Here is a 26,265-nt window from a genome sequence, read left to right on the forward strand (position 1 = left end):
GAGAATCACTTGAACCCGGGAGGCAGAGGTTGCAGTGAGCCGAGATTGTGCCATTGCACTCTGGCCTGGGTGACAGAGCAAGACTGTCTCAAAAAATAAATAAGTAAATAATAAATAAACAATGATTGCGAGTACATAGTAGGTGTATATAGTAGGAAACTACTGAAGAAGTTTGAAGCTAGCAGAGGCTAGTTCATGAAGCTTAAGGAAAGAAGCCGTCTCCATAACATAAAAGTGCAGGGTGCAGCAGCAAGTGCTCCAGAAGACCTAGCTGAGACCACGGATGAAGGTGGCCACACTCAACAACACATTTTCAATGTAGACGAATGGGCTTATATTGGAAGAAGATGCTACTAGGACTTTCATACCTAGAGAGGCTTCACAGCTTCAAAGGACAGGCTGCCTCTTGTCAGGGGCTAATGCAGCTGGTGACTTTAAATTGAAGCCAACACTCATTTGCCGTTCCAAAAATCCTAAGGCCCTTAAGAATGATGCTAAATCTACTCTGCCTGTGCTCTAGAAATGGAACAAAGCCCGGATGACAGCACGTCTGTCTAGAGCATGGTTTACTGGTTTACCGAGTGTTTTAAGCCCACTGTTGAGAAGTACCGCTCAGAAAAAAGATTCCTTTTCAAATACTACTACCCATTGACAAGGCACCTGGTCACCCAAGAGCTCTGAGGGAGAGCTCCAGGGAGATTCACATTGTTTTCAGGCCTGCGAGCACAACATGCATTCTGCAGCCCATGGCTCCACGGATCATCTCCCCTTTTAAGTCTTTTTGTTGAAGAAGTCCATTTCATAAAGCTATAGCCGGCATAGAGAGCGATTCCTCTGATGCATCTGGGCCAATCCAACGGAAAGGACTCACTGTTCCAGATGCCACTCGGAACAGTCGTGGGTTTTCGTGGAGACAGCTGAGCCCGCGGAAGGAGGCAGCTGGGACAGGGCCCCGCGGCACCGCAGCGCTGTGAGAGCAGAGCGGCTCTGACTGCGCCCGCGGCTGCAGAGCTACCGGCCTGGGGCCCTTCCTCCCGGAGGCGGGGGTGGCGGCCCAGGGGCAGTGGGCGCTGAGCGAGCTTTGGTGCAGCCTGGAAGTCTATGGTAGGGGCGTCCTCGTGGGCGCGTGGTACCAGCTTCCCTGTGCCCTGGGGAATCCGATTCTCTGCACTCCCCTTCAGCTCGGCCTGCTTCTGCACGTTCTGGGGACGATGGTCTTGCCATAGACCCCGGGAGCCAGATCCACTCTCATAGGACATGGAGCCCCGGGGCGTGAATGCCAAAGGCTACCCAGCCCGGCTTCCATCCGTGATTTCAGCTAGGTCTTCTGGAGAACTTGCTGCGATCTCTCCGTCAGCACTTTTATGTTATGGAGACGGCTTCTTTCCTTAAACTTCATGAACTAGCCTCTGCTAGTTTCAAACTTCTTCTGTACTTTCCTACTATATACACCTACTATGTACCCACGAACTTTATTTATTTATTCATTTATTTGACAGGGATGAATGGAAGTGGAGGAAATGAAGTTACCACTTGTAGGCAGCCCCTAGGCCCAGGGGCTGGGAGTGGGCGGCCCTGGCGGGGTCCAGTTCTGTGTCCTCCAGCAGAGGTTGGCCCTAGACTCGGCCGGGGCAGTCCGGGGAAGCCAGGGAGCCAGGCTGTCCTGGCTGAGCCCTGCTGCCGCCTCAGCGGTGGCCGGGAGAACAGGCTGCTCACTACCATCAGCCTGCACCAGCCACCCATCGCCTCTTTTCCGCACACAACCAGCCCCCGGGACAACCAGACACCACCGGACCGACTGGCTGCAGCTGGCGTTTCTGGGCCCGCTGAGTTGATTCAGGGCTCAAGGTTCCTCCTGTGTTGAGCCGGGGGGGTTTCCTGCCGGGACAGGGGTGCTTGTGTCCGCCACCTCCCGGGCTCACACAGCAGAGAGCATCACGGGGACGTCCTCTTGGGCGCAGGATACCAGCTTCACTGTGCCCTGGAGAATCCGATTCTCTGCACCCACCTCAGCTCGCCCCGCTTCTGCATGTTCTTTGTACTTTTATGGAGTCTCTGAAAGTTCTATACTGCGCATGTATTAATTTTTAATAATAAAAATTACAAATAACACATTTGGATTTTATAAATTACGTTGCAGTCATAAAGCATGCTTTCCGCCAGGTGACAGCATAAGCCCATCAAATAGTTTGAGAGTACAATATTTGGCCTGAAATTGAACACTACTGCTGTTAATTGCTCAGTTGTTTATTTTGACATGTTACTTGCACAAGCGTTATTCGTTATATTGGTTTTTTTTTTTTGAAAGAATGACTATAGATTTATTGTAAAATTGGTATACAGAATAGGAGGAAAAAAGTCACCTGTGGTGGCACTACTCAGGTATAGCCAAGGTTAAGGATCTGACTTTTATCTATTTATCTTTATGTTTATCTTTATGTCGGGAAAGAGAAAAACAACACTTTTTTTTTTTTTTGAGGCAGAGTCTCACTCTGTCGCCCAGGCTGGAGTGCAGTGGCACGATCTCGGCCCACTGCAAGCTCCGCCTCCTGGGTTCACGCCATTCTCCTGCCTCAGCCTCCCGAGTAGCTGGGACTACAGGCGCCCGCCAACACGCCCGGCTAATTTTTTGTATTTTTTTAGTAGAGACAGGGTTTCACCGTGTTAGCCAGGATGGTCTCGATCTCCTGACCTTGTGATCCGCCTGCCTCGGCCTCCCAAAGTGCTGGGATTACAGGCATGAGCCACCACGCCTGGCCAACAACACTGTTTTTTAAAAAATGTGTCCCCCTCCATACAATTGGTTTTAAAATATTTTTTATTTTTGTGGGTATATAGTAGGTGTATATATTTATGGGGTACAAGAGATATTTTGATACAGGCATGCAATGCATGATAATCACATTGTGGTAAAGGGGGAATCCATCCCCTCAAGCATTTATCATTTCTTTATGTTACAAGCAATCTAATTATATTCCTTTCGTGTTTTTTTGTTTGTTTGTTTTTGTTTTTGTTTTTTGAGACGGAGTCTCTCTCTGCCACCCAGGCTGGAGTGCAGTGGCAGACAGATCTCGGCTCACTGCAAGCTCCACCTCCCCGGTTCAAGCGATTCTCCTGCCTCAGTCTCCCGAGCAGCTGGGACTACAGGCGCACACCACCACACCCAGCTAATTTTTATATTTTTAGTAGAGGTGGGGTTTCACCATATTGGCCAGGCTGGTCTCAAACTCCTGACCTCATGATCCACCCTCCTCGGCCTCCCAAAGTGCTGGGATTACAGGTGTGAGCCACCGCGCTCGGCCTCTTTTAGTTATTTTTAACCTACAATACATTATTGTTGACTGTAGTCACCCTGTTGTGCTATTGAATACTGGATCTTATTCATTCTATTAATAATTATAGTTTTGTACCCGTTAACCATCCCACTCCCCACCCACTACCCTTGCCAGGCTCTGGTAACCATCCTTCTACTCTCTATGACCATGAGTTCAATTGTTTTGATTTTTATCTCCCACAAATAAGTGAGAACATTCAAAGTCTGTCTTTCTGTACCTGGCTTATTTCACTTAACAACAATTGTTTTCTAATCTATCCTTTCACATTGAATGTATCTTGAGCATTTTTCCAGTATCCCTAAATTCTTTGATATGGTGATTTCTAAAGGGTGCACTGTATTCCATCCTGTTGATGCACTGTGACTTGTTGCACTGATTTAAATTAGTCATTTAGGCTGTTTTAACTGTCCTTAAATTAGAAAAGACTTCCCATATACAAAATATACAGAGAAGAGGCTAGGTGCCTATATACTCACAAAAATAAAAAAATATTTAAAAACCAGTTGCATGGAGGGGGACAAATTTTTTTTAAAAAGTGTTGTTGGCTGGGCGTGGTGGCTCACACCTGTAATCCCAACACTTTGGGAGGCCGAGGTGGGCGGATCACAAGGTCAGGAGATCGAGACCATCCTGGCCAACATGGTGAAACCCTGTCTCTACTAAAAAAAAAAAAAAAAATTAGCTGGGTGTGGTGGCACGTGCCTGTAATCCCAGCTACTAAGGAGGCTGAGGCAGGAGAATTGCTTGAACCAGGGAGTTGGAGGTTGCAGTGAGCCGAGATCGTGCCATTGCACTCCAGCCTGGTGACAGAGCGAGACTCCATCTCTCTCTCTCTCCATATATATATATATATATATGAGAATATTACAGCCACCCAATGAATCACTATTCCATTTTAATATGTGTTAATTTGTTGCCATGTTTGCTTCAGACATTTTTAAGAAATAATAGTTTACAGGTAGAGTTGAATGGTTCCTCTATCCAGTTGATTCCTATCCTTCCATCCCACATGTAACCTCTAATCCGAAGGTTGTGTTTATCCTCCCTATCCCTGATCACAGACTTTAACTACAAAAGAATGTTTCCTAAACAATACAGTATTGTTCTGAGTTTTAAAGTTTCACACATACTCACAAGAGCATATCCTTTATTCACTTAACATTATGATTTAGAGGTTTACCTATGTTGACTTAGACCTAGCTAATTTTTGCTGTCCTACTATATAATTTATAAATATAATATACTTTACTAACACATTCTCCTATTGACAAACACTTGGTTGTTTCCAATCATTGGGAATCAATGAGCTTGGGATGGGGCAGGTGCGGACTAGCGCCACCAGGGGGCGCGCGGAGAGCAGGATTGAATGGAGACCTGCGGCGTTTGGCACTCCTAGCGGAGGAATGGCTGAGCCTCTGCAGTTTCCAGGATACTGCCAAATCGCATTCCATAATGCCTCGGATTTCAGTTCTGCCAGTAGCGAATGAGATCCCATTTCCTCACATTCTCGCCACTACTGTGGGGTATGAGACTCGGCTTTGGCCTCTCTGAGGTCAAGCATCTTTTTATGCTTATTGGCTAGCAAGGTTTTGTCTTTGTGAATTTCCTACCCAGAGCCTTTGCTTCTCATCCCGTTAGGTTTGTCTTTTTCCCATTGATTTGTAGTTTTTAAAAATATATTCTTAATCCAGAGAGGATCTCTACAGCAAGCACGTAGCACGTGCAAACTGAGTAATTTAAGGTGAGTTTAATAAAGGGGCTGTGTGGGGCCCTCCCTATCCACCGATTCCATATCCCCAGATTCAATCAACCAGGGATTGAAAAAATTCAAACAAAAGTTCCAAAAAATGTTTCATTGGTTTGTTGTTGTTGTGGTGGTGGCGGTGGTGGTGGTGCTGTTGATGAGGTCTCAGCATGTTGCCCAAGCTGGTCTTGAACTCCTGGCCTCAAGCAATCCTCCTGCCTCCTGCCTCACCCTCCTGCGGTCCACAATGTTCCACTGTGGCTGATGTGTACTATGTAGTTAGACCTCAGACGGTTGCATCTGTGCTGAACATACACGGACCTTTTCTTGTCATTATTCCCCAAACGATACAGTACAACAACTATTTACATCGCATCTACATTGTATTAAATAGTATACATAATCTAGAGATGATTTAAAGTGTACAGCGGATGTGCCTAGCTTATATGCAAATATTACACCATTTCATATCATGGACTTGAGCATCCTTGGATTTGGGGATCTGTGGGGCATCCAGGAACCCATCTCCCACCACCCTGTGGATACAGAGAGATGGACGACTATATTTCTAAAAGCAGGAGCAGGTTGGGGGCAACCAACGAGGGCTGTTTCAGTACGAATGGCTGGCAACAGTGGGCGACATCTCAGCACCCCAGGCCTGAAATGGTAAACAAAAGCGTTGGGTGACCATTCTCCCTAGATGTCTCAACATTCCCACAGAGTCTGGTTGCTGGGAGCAAAGGGCCCTGAGAAGCTCTGGTCAGTGCTGATTGGAGAGCCACCAGCCTTGGGAGCTGCAGATAGCATCTAGTAAAGATAGAGATCGTCTCCCTCTGCAGAGGCATTCCCACATCCTAAAGCCTTCTCTGTCCCCTCCCAGGAGATAAGGGCTTACCTGCCAGCGTTACAGCCCGAGAGAGCTTTTCCCTCAGCCCCTGGGCAGCGAGTGACATTCCAGGTCATGTCTATGGAGGGGAGGATGGCAGGTCATGAAGTCACCTCAAGGAAAGCTCCAGCTCCCAATTCAGGGCTCCCCTCCTGCGGCACAACCTGCACAGCTGCAGGCGAACACCTGGCCCTCTGCGTGGCCCATGGGAATCGGGATGGTGGGGACCAACCCAGGAGCTTGCAGAGCTACTGCTTTCTGCTGTGAAGAACACACAGTCTGTGTCTCTGAACCGAGCCCTGCGATCTTTGGTCAGATGTGTGCATGGAACCAGCACAGGCTACCTCGTTCCCTGGCAAGAGGGGACAATCTCAGCCCTTTCGCAGTGTCTGACTTCATAGGAATGCGCAGAAGGGGAAGTGAACTGTGCTAACAGGAGCCACACTGCAGTGGAGGCAGGCAGCCAGCTCTGGGCTGTGTTCTGAGGCCAGCGTTTCCATGATGCCAAAGAGAACGGGGGTTTCCAGGGACTGGGGGAGGGCGAAATGGAGAGACGTGCGTCAAGGGGTGCAAACTTTCAGTTTCACCAGATGAATACATTCCAGAGATGTCATGTATTGCACAGTGACTATAGGTGACAATATTGCACTGTGTACTTGAAATTTGCTAACAGGGTAGATCCTAAGTGTTCTCACCACAAAGAAAAAAACATAACTATGGGACGGGGTGGATATTTAATTAGCTTGATTGTGGGAATTATTTCACAATGTACACATATATCAAATCATCAAGTTATACAACTAAGATATAAACATAAAATTTGTTTCTAATTTAAAAATTGTATAGTAATTTCCCCACATAACAGGGCATAGTGGCTCACGCCCGCAATCCCTGCACTTTGGGAGGCTGAGGTGGGAAGATGGCTTGAGCCCAGGAGTTTGAGACCAGACAGGGCAACATAGCAACACTCCGTCTGTACAAAAAATAAGAAAATTAGCTGGGCATGGTGGCGCACATCTGTAGTCCCAGCTACTATGGAGGCTGATGCAGGAGGATTGGTCTAGACTGGGAGATTGAGGCTGCAGTGAACCATGATCACACTACTGTACTCCAGCCTGTGCAACAGAGCAAGACCCTGTCTCGAATAAAACAAAACAAAAGGAAACAAAAAAAACCCCAAATCCCCCATACTTACTTTGTTTGCTTGCATTTAGATTTTGATCCATCTAGAGTTTATTTAGTTGAGACGTGAGTTTGGGATCTGTATGAGATAGAGTGAAAGCTAGCCTGTTTTAGAAAGGAGATTCATAAAATTCAGTGACTTGGCCGGGTGTGGTTGCTCACACCTGTAATCCTGGCACTTCAGTAGGCCGAGGCAGGTGGATCACCTGAGGTCAGGGATTCGAGGCCAGCCCGGCCAACATGGTGAAACCCTGTCCCTACTAAAAATACAAAAATTAGCTGCGCATGGTGGCACATGCCTGTAATCCCAGCTACTCGGGATGCTGAGGCAGGAGAATCGCTTGAACCTGGGAGGTGGAAGTTGCAGTGAGCCAAGATCACACCACTGCACTCCAGCCTGGGTGACAGAGTGAGACTCCATCTCAAAAAATAACAATAATAATAATAATTCAGTGACTTAAACTACAAATCTCACCAAGTGACCAAGGTAGACACTCGAGATCACTGGGTGACTTGGTTCCAAAGAGTCATTTGGGGATTCGGGTTTCCTCTTGTTTCCGGTCCACCCCCTAGGATGTTGTCCTTGTCTCTAGCTTGATGGTGGGCTGCCTCCATCTGTGGGTAGCAGCAAGTGGCAAGAGGAAAGAGAGCATGGAGGACACACACCTCTAGGATGTCTTAAGTCCTGGGCCAGAATCCATACCTCTTACTTCTACCCACACTCCATGGACAACTTTAACATTATAGCCACCCCCAACCACAAATGGGGCCACCAAATGTATCCATGTGTCCTGCAAGAAGGGGAGAATGGATTCCAGTGATGATGGATACCAGTCCCTGCCAGAGAATTCAGCACAGATTTTCTCCAGGTGGCTGCAGCAGAGTTGCTCAATGGTTGTTTTTTTTTTTTTTTTTTTGAGACAGAGTCTGGCTTTGTCGCCCAGGCTGGAGTGCAGTGGCGCGATCTCGGCTCACTGTAACCTCTGCCTCCTGGGTTCAAGCAACTGTCCTGCCTCAGCCTCCCAAGTAGCTGGGATTACAGGCACCTACCACCATGCCCACTAATTTTTGTATTTTTAGTAGAGATGGGGTTTCACCATGTTGGCCAGGATGGTCTCCATCTCTTGACCTCATGATCTGCCCGCCTCGGCCTCCCAAAGAGCTGGGATTACAGGCGTGAGCCACCACACCCAGCCAGGTCAATGTTATTGATTGAATCGTGCCATTTTCCCCACACATTCGCACCCCCACTTTATCATGTGCTAATTTCTTATGCTGTGTACTCATTTCAGTCCACTTCTTCATTAGCCTATCTGCTTACTAATGCTTCAGTCATGCGCTTTTTCAATTATGCCAGCTTTACAGTGTCTTTCAGTATCAAACAGACCAAGTCCTGCCTTTTCCACTTAGTCTTCTTTTTTGCAATGTTTTCAGACTCTTTCACTGTGTTTTCCATTTTTAAGATAGCTTATCTATTGGTAAAAATATATTGTTATACTATTTGGGATTTTATAAAATTAGTAGATTAATTTGGTGATTTCCTATTCAAGCTCTTCCCTCTGGTCAAGATTTCCTTTGAGTCTTCTAGTAGTGCCTTAAGTTGTTGTTGTTGTTTTTAAATATAGATTTTGCCTATTTATTAAGTTCTTTTTTTTTTTTTTTTTTTTGAGACAGAGTCTTGCTTTGTCACCCAGGCTGGAGTACAGTGGTGCAATCTCGGCTCACTGCAACCTCAACCTCCCGGGTTCAAGTGATTCTCCTGCCTCAGCCTCCCGAGTAGCTGGGATTACAGGCACCTGTCATCACGCCCGGCTAATTTTTGTATTTTTAGTAGAGATGGGGTTTTGCCATGTTGTCCTGGCTAGTCTTGAACTCCTGACCTCAAGTGATCTGCCTGCCTCAGCCTCCCAAAGTCCTGGGATTACACTTGACTTGAGCCACTGCACCCGGCCTGTTTCTTAAGTTCTTAAACATTAGTTTATCTGGTTATAGAGTTTTAAATTATCAGGTGTTTTCTTTCAGCTGGTGGAAGATATTATTCGTTGCATTCCTGCTTCTTTTGTTACTGGTGTGATTCTTATTATCAAATGACTTCATTTTCCTTTGTAGGTGATTCTTTCCCCTCTCTTCTTGTTAAATTTTTCTCTTTTGTGTTTTGAAGTTTTAATATGACACGTACAGGTGTGGATTTGTTTTTGTTTATCTACTCTGAGAATTCATGTCTCATCAACTCCAAAAGAATTTAAAATAACTGGTTACTACAACCAAGTTTTAGTATTTAAGTTTTATTATCTTAATTTCTCAGGCTACTAATTCTCAAGTAGATTACGTTTGTTTCTGCCAGATACTCCAGGGACTGGACTGGGGCCCGTTTTTCCACTAATTTCTCATCTGGAATTTCCATGCCACAAGGATGGTGTGCATTCACACTCCACAACTCCGTGCATGGACTTGAGATTCTGTTTTCTTCTAAGATTGTTTTCCATTCCCTCCCTTGGAGTATCTACAAGAAACAAGCTTCCTTGGCCAGGCACAGTGGCTCACACCTGTAATCCCAGCACTTTGGGAGGCTGAGGAGGGCGGATCACCAGAGGTCAGGAGTTCGAGACCAGCCTGGCCAATGTGGTGAAACCTCGTCTCTACTAAAAATACAAAAATTAGCCGGGCATGGTGACGGGTGCCTGTAATCCCAGATACTCGGGAGGCTGAGGCAGGAGAATTGCTTGAACTGGGGAGGCGGAGGTTGCAGTGAGCCAAGATGGCGCCAGTGCACCCCAGCCTCGGTGACACAGCAAGACTCCATCTCCAAAAAAAAGCTTCCTTGCTACTTCCCTGGGAGGATGAGAAGTTTGTCTACTCCTCCCTTTCATGAAGGAGGTGGTCAGTCCATGTCCCAGCTTTATGCAGGAGTCTCAGTTCCGCCTAGCTTCCTGTCTTATGGGGTCAACATCATGTCTTTTACTTTCGTGCTGGAATGAAAACCTCAGCCCTTAACGGTGAGTGTCTAAGTAGGGATACAACCCCCTTCTGACTGAGGAAAGGGATTTTTCTTCCTAGCTTGTCTGCGTATTTGATATTGGTATTCTATTTTATACAGCATGCCTATGTGTTTGGAGAAATATGGAGGGTAGGGGATGTATTACCCAATCTGCCCAGTTGCCAGAACTGCAAGTTGGAGTCTGTTTCCAATTTTTCAATACTATAAATAATGCTATGATGAATATCCTTGCCCATTAATGTTTATGCACATCTCTGGTTATTTTCCTTGGATAAATGCCTAGGAATGGTCAAAGAGTATGAACATTTGTAAGGTGTTTGATATATATGTGAGGCCCCATTGCCAGCCCCCAAAAACACACCACTTCACATTCCCTGGAATTCCTGCTTTCCGGTGCCCTTGCCAACATTTGGAACCTTTAAAAAAAAAATCACCATTTAGTTAGATTTAAAAAATACTATGAAAAAAAGCATAGTGTGAAGACAAAATTTTTATGTTTATAACTAGTTAGAAAAAAATCAAGAGTTGGGCACAGTGGCATGCGCCTGTAGTCCCAGCTACTCAGGAGGCTGAGGTGGGAGAATCACTTGAGTCCAGGAGTTTATGGCCAGCCTGGGCAACCATAAATAGTGAGATGCTGTCTCAAAAAAGACAGAGAGAGGTGGGACACGGTGGCTCACGCCTGTAATCCCAGCACTTTTGGAGGCCGAGGTGGGCAGATCACGAGGTCAGGAGATCAAGACCATTCTGGCTAACACGGTGAAACCCCGTCTCTACTAAAAAATACAAAAAAAAAAAAAAAAAATCTGGGCGTGGTGGCGGACGCCTGTAGTCCCAGCTACTCGGGAGGCTGAGGTAGGAGAATGGTGTGAACCTGGGAGGTGGAGCTTGCAGTGAGCCAAGATTGCGCCACTGCACTCCAGCCTGGGCGACAGAGCGAGGCTCCACCTCAAAACAAAACAAAACAAACAAACAAAGGTGAAAAGAAAAGAGGGAGGAAGGAAGGAAGGCAGGCAGGTGGGCAGGTGGGCACGGTGGCTCATACCTATAATCCCAGCACTTTGGGAGGCTGAGGCAGGAGGGTCATGAGGTCAGGAGTTCAAGACCAGCCTTGCCAAGATGTGAAACCCTGTCTCTACTAAAAAATCCAAAAAATTAACCGGGTGTGGTGGTGGGCGCCTGTAATCCCAGCTACTCAGGAGGCTGAGGCAGAGAATTGCTTGAACCCGGGAAGTGGAGGTTGTAGTGAGCCAAGATCACGCCACTGCACTTCAGCCTGGGCGACAGAGCGAGACTCCGTTTCAAAAACATACACACACACACACACACACGCACACACCCATAAAATAAGGCTGTGTGTAGTGGCTTACACCTGTAATCCAAAAACTGTGGGAGGCCGAAGTGGGAGGACTGCTTGAGCCCAGGAGTTCAAAATCAGCTTGGATGACAAAGTGAGATCCTGTCTCTACAAAAAATTAGCCAGGCATGATGGCACGTGCCTGTGATCCCAGCTACATGGGAGGCTGAGGTGGGATGACAGCTTCATCCCAGGAGGTTGAGGCTGCAGTGAGCCATGTTTGTGCCACTGCACTCCAGCCTAGGCGACAGAATAAGACCCCGTCTCAAAAATAGAATAAAAATAAAAATAAATAAATGCTGCTGTGCACTCTGTTGAGCATAAAACTCAAGCAACACATCACTGAAACAGTGATTACTGTTACCTGAACTTTTGTCCAGATTGATGCTTCTTTTTATTAGCCCCACCCATTTCTCTCCTTCTTCATCAATGCTTCTTAAACTTAATGTGCATGGGAATCACCTGAGGAGCTTGTTAAAGAGCAGGTTCTGATTCTGAGGAGCTTGTTAAAGAGCAGATTCTGATTCTGTAGGTCCAGGGTGTGGCCTGAGAATATCCCCCGCATTTTTTTTTTTTTTTTTTTTTTGAGACTGAGTCTCGCTTTGCCGCCAGGCTGGAGTGCAGTGACACGATCTTGGCTCACTGCAACCTCTGCATCCCAGGTTCAAGCAATTCTCCTGCCTCAGCCTCCCAAGTAGCTGGGACTACAGGTGCGTGCCACCATGCCCAGCTAATTTTTGTATTTTTAGTAGAGACAGGGTTTCACCATGTTGGCCAGGATGGTCTCGATCTCTTGACCTCGTGATCTGCCTGCCTCGGCCTCCCAAAGTGCTGGGATTACAGATGTGAGCCACTGCACCTGGCCGAGAATCCCCATTTTTAATGAGGATGCTGATGGTTCTGCTCTGTGGACCACAGAGAATGGTTGACTCATTTTGTTGTTGGCCACAATCAGACCACAGTGGAATTCACCCAGTCAGAGCTCGGTAACTTCCAAAGCACATATGGCTGCAAACAGCATTATTAGGACCTTCTATCAACACTTCTAGCTAAAGTGACAGAGTTAAACTGATCCTTTATAAGGAGCTTAAATCAGTTGGTTAGTGATGAAATAGCTTATTGAGATGACAACCAAATCACACACAAATACACAGACACACACACACAAATCTATAAATGGGAGAGAATGTAAAACAAGGGCAGAAAGTTAGATTCAGATTGTGCAAAAATGAAAACACAAGCCCCTTAGCAGGAAGGCAACTCGCATCATATCAGATCTTATCAGCTTCAAGCAGACTCTGGAGAGGTGAGCAAGCTTTCTGAGTTAGGGTGGAATTTATCTGGTAAATAATATGGTATTTCAATATGGTTTGCCATTATTGACATAGGATTGCAAAGATAAGTTTGTAATTTTTTTACACGAGCACATTCATTTGGACATTGTATGACCTTTCGGAAGTGTTGATCATAGCCTTCAAGAGTGTTGTGTGTGCACAAAAAGGGATTTATTCAGGTTTACAAATTTCACAGTCAATTTATTTGAGTTACGAGTTCTAATGCCTAGTTTTCCTTTAACCTTCTAAGTTCAGTCTAGAAATCTTATTATTCTCTTTTCTTTTTAAATTCTATTTTAAGTCCAGCAAATAATAGCAACCACTTTTAAGAGGCCTTTGGAAAATACTTGACCCTATTTACAAATTTAAACACCTTCATGCATTTTAAAATATATTTAAAACTTGTAACAGACTACACTCAATTCCCTTCTTAATTACTTCAGTTGTCTCAATAAACAAATACATTCCCAAGTTTACAAATAACTCTTTTAAATTTAATGAATTAAATTGACATGGTGAAACTTAAGTTCTCTTAAAATGTTCCAACACTGTATATAATTTAGTTTTCATGAGCCTCCAGTCAGTGACAAGAAAAAAAATAGTTTTCAACTAAGATCACAAGATTACTCAATTATACATTTTACAGTGATTTCCAAAGCTTAGAAATTCTTTTAAACTTTATGAATACATGGAACATCAAATACGCACAGATTCTTTCTGCATTCTGAATATGAATCCTACAGTTTTGATTCTCTTAAGAGTTTCTGTACTTTCCCTAAATCCTCCTGGAGCTGAAAGATTCACCCTCTTACAGCCGACCGTTACCATCCTAGTGACTGAGCCGGTATACACACCCAAGATTTGGGCTGGACCCTGACTAAATTCTTGTCAATGACCCTAATGGGGTACTTGAACCCTACTCATAATTGCTATGTCCCTGATGACATAATTTACGGGAGGTGCTCTCGAGGCTCCTAACCCTTAGTTTTAAGTCACACACGTTATTGATTCTTCTACATACACCTGGACATTTGTAGGCTGACAGCATAGATCACTTGAGATTTTGTATTTATCTGGTTCTTAAGATGTGTATTTTTCCCTCCAGCTCTAAAGACCTTTGCGCTTAAAGGAATCCTAAGATAGATAGATAAATGTCCTTTCTATTTGCTAATGAAGGCCTTTGGAATCTGTGGAATCTTTCTAGAGGCTTTAATCAGATTTGGGTTTTGGGGAAGGATTTTCTTGTAGGTGGTGGTGTTTTCTTCCCTAAAGGCACAGCATGTCTGGTGTCTCTCTTTTTGTGATGACAGCAGGAAGATATCTTTTTATGAATACTCCAAATAATATTCAGTTTTGGATACCTCAAAAAATGGCCTTGTCTGAGCCGTGGTCACCGATTTTGAGGTCATTTATTGACAAGAAGGTGTGATGTTAGCGATTAACAAGATAATCCTTTATTCATTTAAGAAATATATCTGGATTACCTGCTCTTTGCAGATAGACGGTGGAGAATGAAACATGGCTCTTTTCCTTCTGTTGCTTCTTGCCCAGGATTTCTCAGCCTTGGTGCTATTGACGTTTTAGGCTGGTAAGTCTTTGTTGTCCAGTGCCTTGAATGAGGTTTAGCAGCCTACAATCAGTGTCCTCTACCCACTAGATGCCAGCAGCACCGCCTCTTCCCTCTCCATAGTCTTGACAATCAAAAATATCTCAGATATTGCCAAATGTCTCTGGGGGGCAAAATCACCTCGTTGAGAACCACTGTTCTAGTCGAGTAGGGGAGAAGAGATATTAACAAGTAAGCACAAATACAAATTCAGTAGGGGTTATTGGCTCATGCCTGTAATCCCAGCACTTTTGGAGGCCGAGGCGGGCAGATCACCTGAGGTCAGGAGTTTGAGACCAGCCTGGCCAACATGGTGCAACCCCGTCTCTACTAAAACTACAAAAATTAGCTGGGCGTGGTGGCGGGTGCCTATAATCCCAGCTACTTGGGAGGCTGAGGTGGGAGAATCGCTTGAACCCAGGAGGTGGAGTTTGCAGTGAGCCGAGATTGCACCATTGCATTCCAGCCCGGGTAACAGAGCAAAAACTCTGTCAAAAAAAAAAAAAAAAAAAAAAGAGAGACATGATGTGCTACTGTGAGAAATCCTGGTGTCTTAGTCTGTTCTGTCTATAATAAAGTACCATAGAGTGGGTCTGGCCATCTTTCTTTTTTGTGATGTTAGCAGCCAGTGATGCTCAAAGCTGAGATCTAGTCAATCCTTGTAAGTTCTATTTGTTCATTCTAATTCTAATTTCATCACTCCTTTAGGATTATCTGGAATGCTTCTATAAAGAGCCTCTTTGCTCATCTGCAAGTTGGATAGCCAGGGATCCAAGGTAAATCTGAACTTTGGGCAACTCATGGCCAATGTGGGCATTTGTGGTTTGCCTCTGGTCTACACTGGATATGGCTGCTACAGTTTACGGCATGTACTTGAGAGGTCCAGCATGTCATGCCTGGGGCTCCTGGGTTTGGTGGGATCTCTGGGGGCTTTCATGGCAGGCTTCTGTTTCCTGTGATTTCCCAGCACTGATTGGGACCCTGTGAACAGAGTTCTATAGACTCTGTTCCCTACTGAAGCAGCAGCAGGAGCCTGGGGGCAAGGTTCCAGGCATGTTAGTTTCCTAGCGCCACTGTAACAAAGGACCACAAACTGATGGCTTAAACCTACACAAATGGATTCTCTCACAGTTCTGGAGGCCAGAAGCCTGGAATGCAGGTGTGAGGCAGGGCCACTCTCTCTCCAAAGGCTCCAGGGTAGAATCTGTTCCATGCCTTTCTCCCAGCTTCTGGTGCTTGCCAGAAATCCTTGGCATTCGTTGGCTTGTGGCCTCATTACTCCAATCTCTGCCTCCATTTTTACATGACCCTGGTGTCTGCGTTCCTTCTGCCCTCCCTTATGATATGACACCAGTCATATTAGATTAAAGGCCCACCCTACTCCAGTATGACCTCATCTTAAGTAACCGCATCTACAAATACCCGATTTCCAAATAAAGCCACATCCACATGTACCCAGGGCTAGGCCCTCAGCGTATCCTTTTTTGGGTGGGGGAGCACAATTCAACCCCCAGCACCAGGGACCCAAGAGAGTCAAGAGCAGTGGAGGTTCTTCCTGCCAACAGGGTCATGCTGACCTCGGGGAAGTAACTGGGCTGGCAGAGAAGGCTTGGGCAGCAAGTAGTTTGATTTGCAGGGACAGAGTCCCTTTCCCAAAAACAATCTCCTCTGCTGTCACTGAAAATTGTTGTTTCTTTGGAATTTTCAAAGGTCACCTGACTAGAAGTGAAAGGTATGGACAGAGCCGGCTTCAAAGGCTGCTGCCTGTGCAATTGTACAGGGTACTGTGCTCCAAAGGGCTTGTGCTTATTGTAGTGGTCCACTGTTACCATCTGGAAATTCTTGAGATTTTTTTTTTTTTGGAACAAGGGGTCCTGCATTTTCATTTTTCACTGCAAAACGTAGAGCACAAACTATGTAGCTGACCCTGGGTTGGGACATCAGGCAGCGGAGACGCATAGTAAACTAAGGCAAAAATCAAGCTCTGTTACAGTGTGGTTGGCCTGCAGCTGGCTTCTTCTCCATTTCTCCTTCTGGGCCAGGGAAGTTGAACTGTATATTACTGTGCAAGCCTAAAGCTGAGTCACAAACAGATCCAGGCTCTTCAATGTGCTTATCATGCAGAGCAAGTGTGAAAGTGGCTTGTGATTACACTTTGCTCAGGGATTGCCATAGGGCTTGGCACCTCTTAAATGATAAATAAACCCCTCTTGATTATGAGGTGAAGTAAGGCAAATACTATCCAGATGGCTCTGTGAATCGATATTGTAAAGTAAGTTTTTGTAGATGCCTACACCCCCACACCATCCTCTTCCATGGGGTGTGATATGATGCTTCTTAAACTAACAGCCCTGGGGTGGACATTTCAATGAGTTCCCCCGTGATGCTGCCACTGCTGGTCCACGAGCCACACTGTGAGCAGAAAGAGTCCTAGAAACAGGCCAGGTGCAGTGGCCCACGCCTGGAATCCCAGCACATTGGGAGGCCAAGGTGGGCAGATCTCTTGAGTCCAGGAGTTTGAGACCAGCCTGGGCAACATAGTGAGACCCCATTTCTACAAAAAGTTAAAATATTAGCCGAGCATGGTGGCTTGTGCCTGTGGTCTCAGCTACTCTGGAAGCTGAGCAGGGAGGATTGCTTGAGCCCGGGAGATTGAGGCTGCAGTGAGCCATGTTTGTGTCACTGCACTCCAGCCTAGGTGACAAAGTGAGACACTACCTGAAAAAAAAAAAAAAGAGAGAGAAAGAAAGAAAGAAAGAGTCATAGAAACAAAGAACAACTAGTTACAAAGTCAGGAGGTGTGATGGTTAATTTCATGTGTCAACTTGACTGGGCCACTGGGCCATGGGGTGCCCAGATATTTGGTCAAACATTACTCTGGTTGTGTGTGTGTAAGGGTGTTTCTGGATGACATCCACATTTGAATTGTAGACTGAGGGAGGTAGACTGCCTTCTCAGTGTCGGTGGGCCTTGCCCAATCAGTTGAAGGCCTGGCTGGACCACAAAGGCTGGGTAGGAGGGTGCTCTTGCTGTGTGACTGCTTGAGCTGGAATGTTGGGCTTTTCCTGCCTCTGGACTCAAACTGAAACATTGGCTCCTCTTGGATCTCAAGCCTGCTCACTTTCAGACTGGAACTGACACCATCAGCTCTCCTGGTTTTCAGGTTGTCAGACTTGGACTGGAACTGTGCCATCATCAGCTCTCCAGCTTGCCAACTGCAGATCCTGGGATTTGTCAGCCTCCATAATTCCATGAGCCAATTCTTTATGATAAATATCTCTCTCTGTCTGCCTCTTTCTCTCTCTCTCTCTCTCTCTCTCTCTCTCTCTCTCTGTGTGTGTGTGTGTGTGTGTGAGAGAGAGAGAGAGAGAGAGTTTGGATATATATATTGGAGCTATTTTTCTATACATCCCTGATGAATACAGGAGGTCAGATGGGATAGCTGGGCTTTAGTCTTAGGGCTGATGCATTTTAGCACGGGCCAGGTCATACCGGGCTAGTTACTTACATTCTCTGAGCCTTGTTTTCCCACTATAAAGCTTGGGCAGTATAAATGTTCTCATAAATTACACATTTGAGCCCAGGAGTTTGAGACAAGCCTGGGCAACATAGTGAGACTCCTTTTCTACAAATATATATATAAACCGGGTGTGGTGGTGCATGCCCGTAGTCCCAGCTACTCAGGAGACTGAGGTGGGAGAATCACTTGAGCCTGGGAGTTGGAGGCTGCAGAGAGCCGTGATCGCAGCACTGCACTCCAGCCTGGATAACAGAGTGAGGCCCTGTCTCAAAAAAATAATAACAATAAATTATACATATCTCATAGGGTTTTTTTGACCTCAGCACTGGTGTCATTTGGGGCAGATCATTCTCTGGTGCTGGGCTGTTGTGGGCACTGCAGGATGTGTGGCAGCATCTCTGGCCTTACCCACTAAATGCCAGGAGCCCCAGTCTCCCAGTTGTGCCAAGCAAACATGTCTCCAGGCATTGCCAAATGTCCCCTGGGGGACACCATCACCCGCCCCCCCAGTTGAGTCACTGATTATATAACAATCATCTTGGTTACCTGTGTCCAGAAACGGTTCCATTCATGTTACAAGAGAGGCTAATTTTAATGCTAGTGTCACCAAATGAAAAATAAAGATTGCCCATTTCTGAGTGAGATAAATTTTCCTTCTTGTCTCTGCAAGCCTGAGACTTCTGAGCCTGGCTCATAAAGCAGAGGTCTGTAGTTTTAAGGATCTGTTTTTCCAAATACACAGGGGACCAGAGCTCTAATCCTAAATAAGAGAGAAGCCAGCCAGGAGGAAGCATCTTGTAGTGTGCTGGCTCACGGCTGCTGCCTCTTCCTAAAATTATGGTGTGCTTAGAATACATTTTGAATTGGCCCCTTCACATTTTGTTGAACAGAACCCATGGGAAGGGGAGGAAAATAAGTAAAAGTGTAAGGCTGGAAGAGGAGACCTGGAGACGAAGGAAGTGAGTGGCTCTGAGTTTTCTAAGTTTGGGAGAGAAATTGGTCTACATTTTAAAAAAATCTGAATTTTAATCACCCAGGCACAAATGCAATGTGCCTAAAGCATGACAGCCATTCACTGATTCCAAGGATGATGTTGTTTTGTGATGCGCACCCAGACATGGGAATTAAGCGCTAAAATGAACCAAACGCAGACTGGCAGGTTTATCCACACAGTGGACGCTTTGGGAATACCCTGCCTGTCTTTGGAGTGGAAGATTAGGACATGAGAAAAACCTGAATTTTCAAAATGGACGCATCTACACAAATCAAGGAAGTCCCAGTTGAGAAAAGTGCCCCCCGTCCACACATGAAGTCTAAACAGTGACTTTTTTGAATACAAGTCAAATAAGTGTCTAAAGTTTACGTCTTTACATAAAGCCATGAAACAAAACACCAAGAAATAACCTCACCCTGTCCCCATTCCAACTCCTGAGCCCGGGGAGGGTCCCCTTAGGGATCTTTGCAATTTACCCTTCCTTTGATGCCCCTAAACCAGGAAGACAGGAATGAACAAGAACAACATCTAATCTCCTCCAGTGCTTGTGGATTTGCATTATTTAAATATATGAGAAACACCCATAATTGAGTAATTATTCCAGCATTTAAAGAATGCCAAACAATGAACCATTTCTTCTTCAGACCTAATCCGGCCCATTTCCGTTTTCCTCTTAGCACAATGTGTAGAATTACCCAATGTGTCGCTTCCTAGAACACTTGATTGTTTATACAAGGTAGGCAAGACTTCTCTGGCGGTGTTTATTTTTCTCATTTTACACTTGATGATTGTAGCCTTCACAGATTTTCCTTTTCTAGACACTTATCAAGTACTGAATGTGTATAGATCCAATTTTGCACTTTCCTTTTTACAAATAAAGCTTATCCTTTAGGCGAGGGCTGGGGAGAGAAGGCAGAATCTGATAGTAAAAATCTTCAGACTCTGTCCTTGTTGGAGTTACTCCTTAACCATCATTTTAAGGAAAGTATTCTGCAAGTTAGAGATCAGTGCATTGTAACAGCTTCAGAAAGGGGATTTCCCAGAGGGTCTGGGAGGAGAACAAAAGCATTTGCATCTCCTTTCCCCAGAGACTAAGTGGATTTTTCCTGAGCTGCTTTTCCATGTGAAGTCTTGGTGGGAGGATGGAGCACTACACAATGTTCGTGCTTTTGCTGTTGGCCCGGCTGTGGTTTTAATGCGGAGGAAATAAAGAATGTAGAATTGTGCATTCAGTTAGGACTCAAGACTCCTTCACCCTGCAGTGTTTTGTGTGTGCGTGTGGTTTTTAGTCCGATATGGAAAGCCCCACTTGACTGTAAGAAAGACAGGCCTTATTCTAACAATTCACACACACACACACACGCACACACACACGCACACACACACAAAGAGAGAGAGAGAGAGACAGAGAGAGAGAGAGAGATCCCAATTTATGGCAAAGCTGGGAAGTCAAGAGTCCCTTCACACCCCTACCAATTTCTCTTCCTTTCCATCTCCATTCACAAGTCTTTAGGGACCATCAGCAAACGCCTGGGGCTAACATTGCACACAAGTGGAAAAGGACTAATGGTGTAATAAAGAGGTCTTGGTCACCCCAAGCGCTGGCCTCTTCCTCTCTGGTTCAGCTCCTTTTAGGAAGACAAATGCAGTAGCCCCACTTCTGTTCTCTCAGGCAGAGAGCGTCCAGAGGCAGTGGCTGGGCATGTGGATGAAGTTTTCTCAGTGAGGGTCTCCAATCTCTCTTCTCTGGCATGCTGTGTCACACTTCTTTCGCCTCTATTAATGTGCAAATGACAGTAGGAATGCCTCTAGATGTTTTGGTGATTAAATGAGCTCATATTTGCTAAGTGCTTAGATGACAGCAAGTGTGCAGGAGCCTATCTTAGGTCAGGCTCTTTAGAAAGGGTGCCTGAGATGGGGGTTCTTGAGTGAGCGGCTGATTGGAGGCATGCTTACACGAGTAAGGGAGGTGGGACCGGGCAGGGGAGGAGCTGGCAAAGCTATGATTTCCAGAGAAGTACAGCCTCAGCCTGATCCCATGGGGAGCTCTGGGGTGTCAAGGGCATTCGAGTTTGTCCCACCAAGGCAAGGAAACTGGACGGTCAGCTCCTGGGGCTGGGTGTAATCTCTCAGACATCTCTGTTAGTGAAGGGTCATCTTCACAATACTCCAAAAGAAGGGAGCCCGCCCCAGCATCTGCTATACAAGTAAACAATTTCATGACAGCAGCTCCATGTGCCAAGGGGCAAGAGCTCAGAACTTGGGAATCTGAACATCTGAGCCTCAGTTTCCTCATCTGAGGCACCTTCCCTTTGGTCTCACAAAGCCTCCCACGAGTCCCCAAATTGAGGTTGGCACCCTGGCTTCATTTGTGGACAAGTGACAATTGTATTACAAGGGCCTATTTCTATGTTTAGTCCCCAAGGGAGTGCAAGCTGAAGCACAGACTATCCTCTTCCCTGCAGCATGCCTACACGCAGCACAGTGTCTGCGCGTGGGAGGTCCACTATTTGCTGCCCGCCTGAACGGGTAGAAATCTTTCACCTTCAGTGAAGACTCCTCGGCGCTGGCCTCTTTGAGCTCCTAATTGGATGCAGTTTCCCCCACTCCTTGCTCTACCTGATGCTTTTTTCATCTTGCCTTTCCTTCTGAGTCCTTTGATAGGTGGTGTATGTGTTCTCCTCTTTCCACCCGCTCTCTGCAGAAGTCGGTTTCACTCCAATATGCCCCAGCCCCATTCAAAGTACTTTCGAGTGATAGATTTGTGTCCAGATTTGTGAGATTCTAAAAGGACCAGGTGACAGGGAGGGTGGAAATGCAGCTTCAGAACGGCCATGTTGGGTGGTAAGGTAAGAAGGCAGTGGCAGCCCCGCTGGCCATAAATCATGCCAATCGGAAGGGAAGATGTCAGAGCAGGGACACTCAGCACTTGGGGCATTCCCTGGCACATGCGACATCACAAAATATGTGCTTTTTTGACCCTCCCACTCTTTCCCTTGGACATGTAATAATCACACATGTTTAAAAGGACTCATGCGGTGGAATTTCTGACATAGAACATTCAGGTAGGGGTAGATAGATACTTGGGGAGCAAGAAAGTTTCTGTGTTGTAGTAGGAGGAGGGAGAGGAAAGACCTTCCTTGGATAGTTTTTTGGACGTCGCTATACCTTCACAACTTCACATTCTTCTTCTTCTTCTTCTTCTTTTTTTTTTTTTTTTTTTTGAGACAGGGTCTCTGTTCCATCGCCCAGCCTGGAGTGCAATCGTGCAAACACGGCTCACTGCAGCCTCGACCTCCCTGGCTCAAGTGATCCTCCCACCTCAGCCTCCCAAAGTGTTGGGATTAAAGGTGTGAGCCACCGAGCCCGGCCCCACATTCTTCTAATTTTTGTTGTTGTTGTTGAGATGGAGTCTCACTCTGTCGTCCAGGCTGGAGTGCAGTGGCGCGATCTCGGCTCACTGCAACCTCCCAGGTTCAAGCAATTCTCCTGCCTCAGCCTCCCGAGTAGCTGGGATTACAGGCGTGCGCCACCATGCCCGGCTAATTTTTGTATTTTTAGTAGAGACGGGTATTTCACCATGCTGGCCAGGCTCGTCTCGAACTCCTGACCTCGTGATCCGCCCGCCTGGGCCTCCCAAAGTGCTAGGATTATAAGCGTGAGCCACCGTGCCCGGCCCATTCTTCTTTTTTAAAACAACCTTTCTCCTCATAAAAGTAATATTACCATTTTACAAAAAATTGGAAGGCAAATCATTTTTTTTTTTTTTTTTTGAGACGGAGTCTCACTCTGTCGCCCAGGCTGGAGTGCAGTGGCGCGATCTCGGCTCACTGCAAGCTCCGCCTCCTGGGTTCACGCCATTCTCCTGCCTCAGCCTCCGGAGTAGCTGGGACTACAGGCGCTCGCCACCACGCCCGGCTAATTTTTAGTATTTTTAGTAGAGACGGGGTTTCACCGTGTTAGCCAGGATGGTCTCGATCTCCTGACCTCGTGATCCACCCGCCTCGGCCTCCCAAAGTGCTGGGATTACAGGCGTGAGCCACCGCGCCCGGCCGGCAAATCATTTTTAAAAATCCCGCCAAAGGAATGCAAACTCTTGTGAGCATTTCGGGACATTTTCCTCCAGTCTCTTCCCCTGTGTATCTGGATTTCAATCAGGCTCTACCAGATATTTTTGTATCACTGTAACTGTTTAAAAATCTCCCTGATACTGTCCTGCATTTCCTGGCATAACGTGCTGCGGCTGTGGGTCTGGGGCACGAAGTAGGTGGGGGATTTAGAGCAAGACACAGCCCCAACTCTGGAGCTTCAGCTTCCCCAGCTGGGAGCCAGTGAAACAGAAGTTCCCGTCTAGGCTGAAAGTTTTAGGAGTTGACCCGGCTTCCTCCCCAGCAATGGTCTACTTGGGTCTCCGCTCAAACGATCAGACCCCACAAACCGGATGAAGCGCTCAGGGAAGGTCAAGGAACTCCCGCCTAGTGTGGGCACCCAGGTTAGCCATTCTAGGGCTGTCCTGGCGGGGACGCGAAGTGGCAACCTGCCCAGCTGCCCGCTTCCAGAGGCGTCCTCCCTGCGCCGCCCGAGGACCGGCCGCGGGCTCCCCCAGCTCCTCAGCTCCCTCGGCCCCGCCTTCAGGGGCTTTTCCCACCTTCGCGGGACCAGACGGGTTGTGTGTGAGACCGAGGGCGCAGCCTCCCGCCAAGTGCGCAGAGGGTCTCTCCAGACAGCCAGAGCTCAGGAGCGGGTGAAGGGAGGGCACTGCCCGCTCTCTCGGGAATTGTTTGCGCCCGAGGAGTCACCCCAGGCAGGCCGCGCCCGCAGTCCGGGTAGGGCGTCGTCCTCCCCGCCCGCCTTCCTCTACGCGGGGGCCCGGGGGCGGACTGACGCGGCGGCGCCCATCCTGGCCTCCATGCGGTTTCCCGAGGCCGGAGGAAGGTGGTGGAGCGGGAGGGAGAGAGGGAGGAGCGCGCGGAGAGGGAGGACGGCGGAGGGGGAGGAGCAAGCGGAGGGGTGGGGGTGGGGTCGAGGAGCCGAGCGCCGAGGAGGACCCCGAGGGAGACTGGGGGCGGAGCAGCCGGCGACGGAGAGGCGCGGAGGACGCGGGGCCGGGGGAGGCGGAGCAGCGGGAGTGGGTGGAGAAGCAGAGGCGGCGGGAGGAGCGGGAGCCTCCGTGGGAGATTCGGGAGGAGCAGCCGGCGTGGGAGGAGCCGCGGGGCCTGGGTGAGAACGGGGCGGGACGGCCGAAGGCGGGGCCTGCGAACGCCCCGCCCCTGCTCGCCCGGGCCGCGCCGAGGAACGAAGATGGCCGGGCGCGCCGCGGGAACGGAGGGGCGGCCGGCAGCGGCGGCAGCGGCGGCGGCGGCTCCTGGGCTGTGACTTCGCGCGCGGCGGCCACCCGGGCGACCTGAACGGAGTGGGCGGCGCGGGCAGCGGCTTGCTAGGGCGGGCGGGCGGACGCCGGTGCACGGGCGCCGGGCGGAGGATGCGCCAGGAGCGGCGGGCGGCTCCCCGCGGCCGCCCCCGCGCCCCGGGCGCCGGGCCTTAGTGCTGGCGGAGGAGGCGGCGCGCGCGGGGCGGCCGGGCGGCGGCGGGGCCCGCGCCGTCATGCCTTGGCTGAGCGGCGGCCGGCGGCGACGGCGGGGACAGCCGCGCGAGGCCCCGCGGGAGCCGCCGCCGTCCGCGCAGCCCCAGCGGGAACCGCCGCCGCCGGCGCCCCCCGCCGCAGTCCCCACGCCCCCAGCTCCCTCCGCGCCGCCGCCGCGGGCCCGGGAGAGCGCCGAGCTGCCGCTGCCCGCCGGCTGGGAGGAGGCGCGAGACTACGACGGCCGCGTCTTTTACATTGACCACAACACGCGCCAGACGTCGTGGATCGACCCCCGCGACCGGTAAGCGGGCCGGCTGGGGGCGCCAGACCCGGCGCGGGCGCTACGACCCGGGCCGCCGGCCGGCGCCACCGCGGATGCGCTGGGGACACGCCCCGCCCAGCGCGGGGCCGCCGAGAGCCCCCGGGCCCGGGCAGAGCTCGGAGCGCCTCCATCCCCGGAACCAGGGGACTCCCTGGAGTGCTCCGGTCCAGGCTACGATCGAGGCGCCCCCATCCCTTGGGCCCAGAGAGAGGATCGGAGACACCAGGAGGCCCTCGGGGCTGGGTGAAGATCTTTGGTTCCGGGGGTCCGGGAGAGGATCCACCCTCCCAATACCCCGACTCCCAGGGCTCTGACCAAGAATGGAGGTGCCCCTTCTCCAGGCCTCGAGCCCTCTGAGCGCCGAGGCCGGCCGCCTACAGGTCCCCCGCCGCTGGGCGGACCCTCTCATTCGGTTCCCTCACGTCACCCGCTGTCCGGCGCCTGGGAACTGGGCTCCTGGAATTTCCTCTCCTGGGGCTGACAGATGGCCCTCTTTTCCTTTCTCTGCGGCAGCCTCGCCCATCCCGGTCCCGGGCGTCTGCGGCCCACTGCCCCGGCCCTCGTTCTGCAGGTGTCCCCAGCCCCGCGGTGGCGAGATGAGCTGTCACCTTGGATCACAAACGTGCGCCCCAGCTTTGGGGTGCGGGTTCCCTGTCTGGCGGGTTCAGGCTGGTTTCCATCCAAAACCTGATGTCAGACGGGCCCTTGAGGGATTCCCAACCCTTTTGGAGTTGGAGAAGTCTGTTCCCAAACTCTAGTTGCTCTTTAGCGCCTTAAAACTGGTGAGTTAAAACTGTTTGAAATAGCCTTCTGTACTGCAGCCAGAATGCAATATGATTAGTCCCATATGCTTTTGGAATAAACGAAAAACAAGAATTGTATTTTAAGTTTCCTTTTTGTGAAAGATATGCATGGGGTACAAAGCTGTCTTATTCACGTATAAAAACCCAATCAAGTAAAAACTGATTCTTGTAAAAGCACTACCAGATTTCATTTAATTCATTTCATGTAACGAAGCTCTTCCTTAACTTTTTGCTCGATTGTCTACGGGTTTCGATTGTTCAACTGCTTTTACAGAGATGTATTTTGTGTGGAATTGGGATTTCTGTGGACATCAAGTGTTTCCACAGGTTATCTGATGTCTTGTCCTCTCTAGAGCAACTCTCCTTCCAGGGCCTGAGTGCCAAAAAGGAAACACCACAGGCTTCCCAGTGATTTGAAGACTTGCAAAGGCCCAGTGTGGTGACATTGTGCCTGCTTCCTCCTACCTGCACAGGGAAGGCGGCCTGCATGGCACTGGCGTCTGAAAATAAACTTGTGAGGAGAGAAGCTGCTGAATTGTTTGAAGATTTCTCTGAGTTCAAGCAGGGGAAAACAAAAGAAAGCAAAACAAACGTGATTCC

At 48.4% G+C, this 26,265-nt stretch overlaps 1 protein-coding gene across 1 annotated transcript in view; it reads left to right on the plus strand.

Moving 5' to 3' along the window:
• Positions 1-24,110: 24,110 nt before the first annotated feature.
• WWC3 (WWC family member 3) overlaps positions 24,111-26,265 on the plus strand; it is a 129,690-nt gene continuing 127,535 nt past the window's right edge. The window contains exon 1 of the mRNA XM_004063770.5: positions 24,111-24,841. Coding sequence (XP_004063818.3) covers positions 24,561-24,841 — 281 coding nt within the window. The 5' untranslated portion in view covers positions 24,111-24,560. The remainder of the gene's footprint in view (positions 24,842-26,265) is intronic.

This window comes from Gorilla gorilla, chromosome X (genome assembly GCF_029281585.2).
Source record: "Gorilla gorilla gorilla isolate KB3781 chromosome X, NHGRI_mGorGor1-v2.1_pri, whole genome shotgun sequence".
Lineage (NCBI taxonomy): Eukaryota > Metazoa > Chordata > Mammalia > Primates > Hominidae > Gorilla > Gorilla gorilla.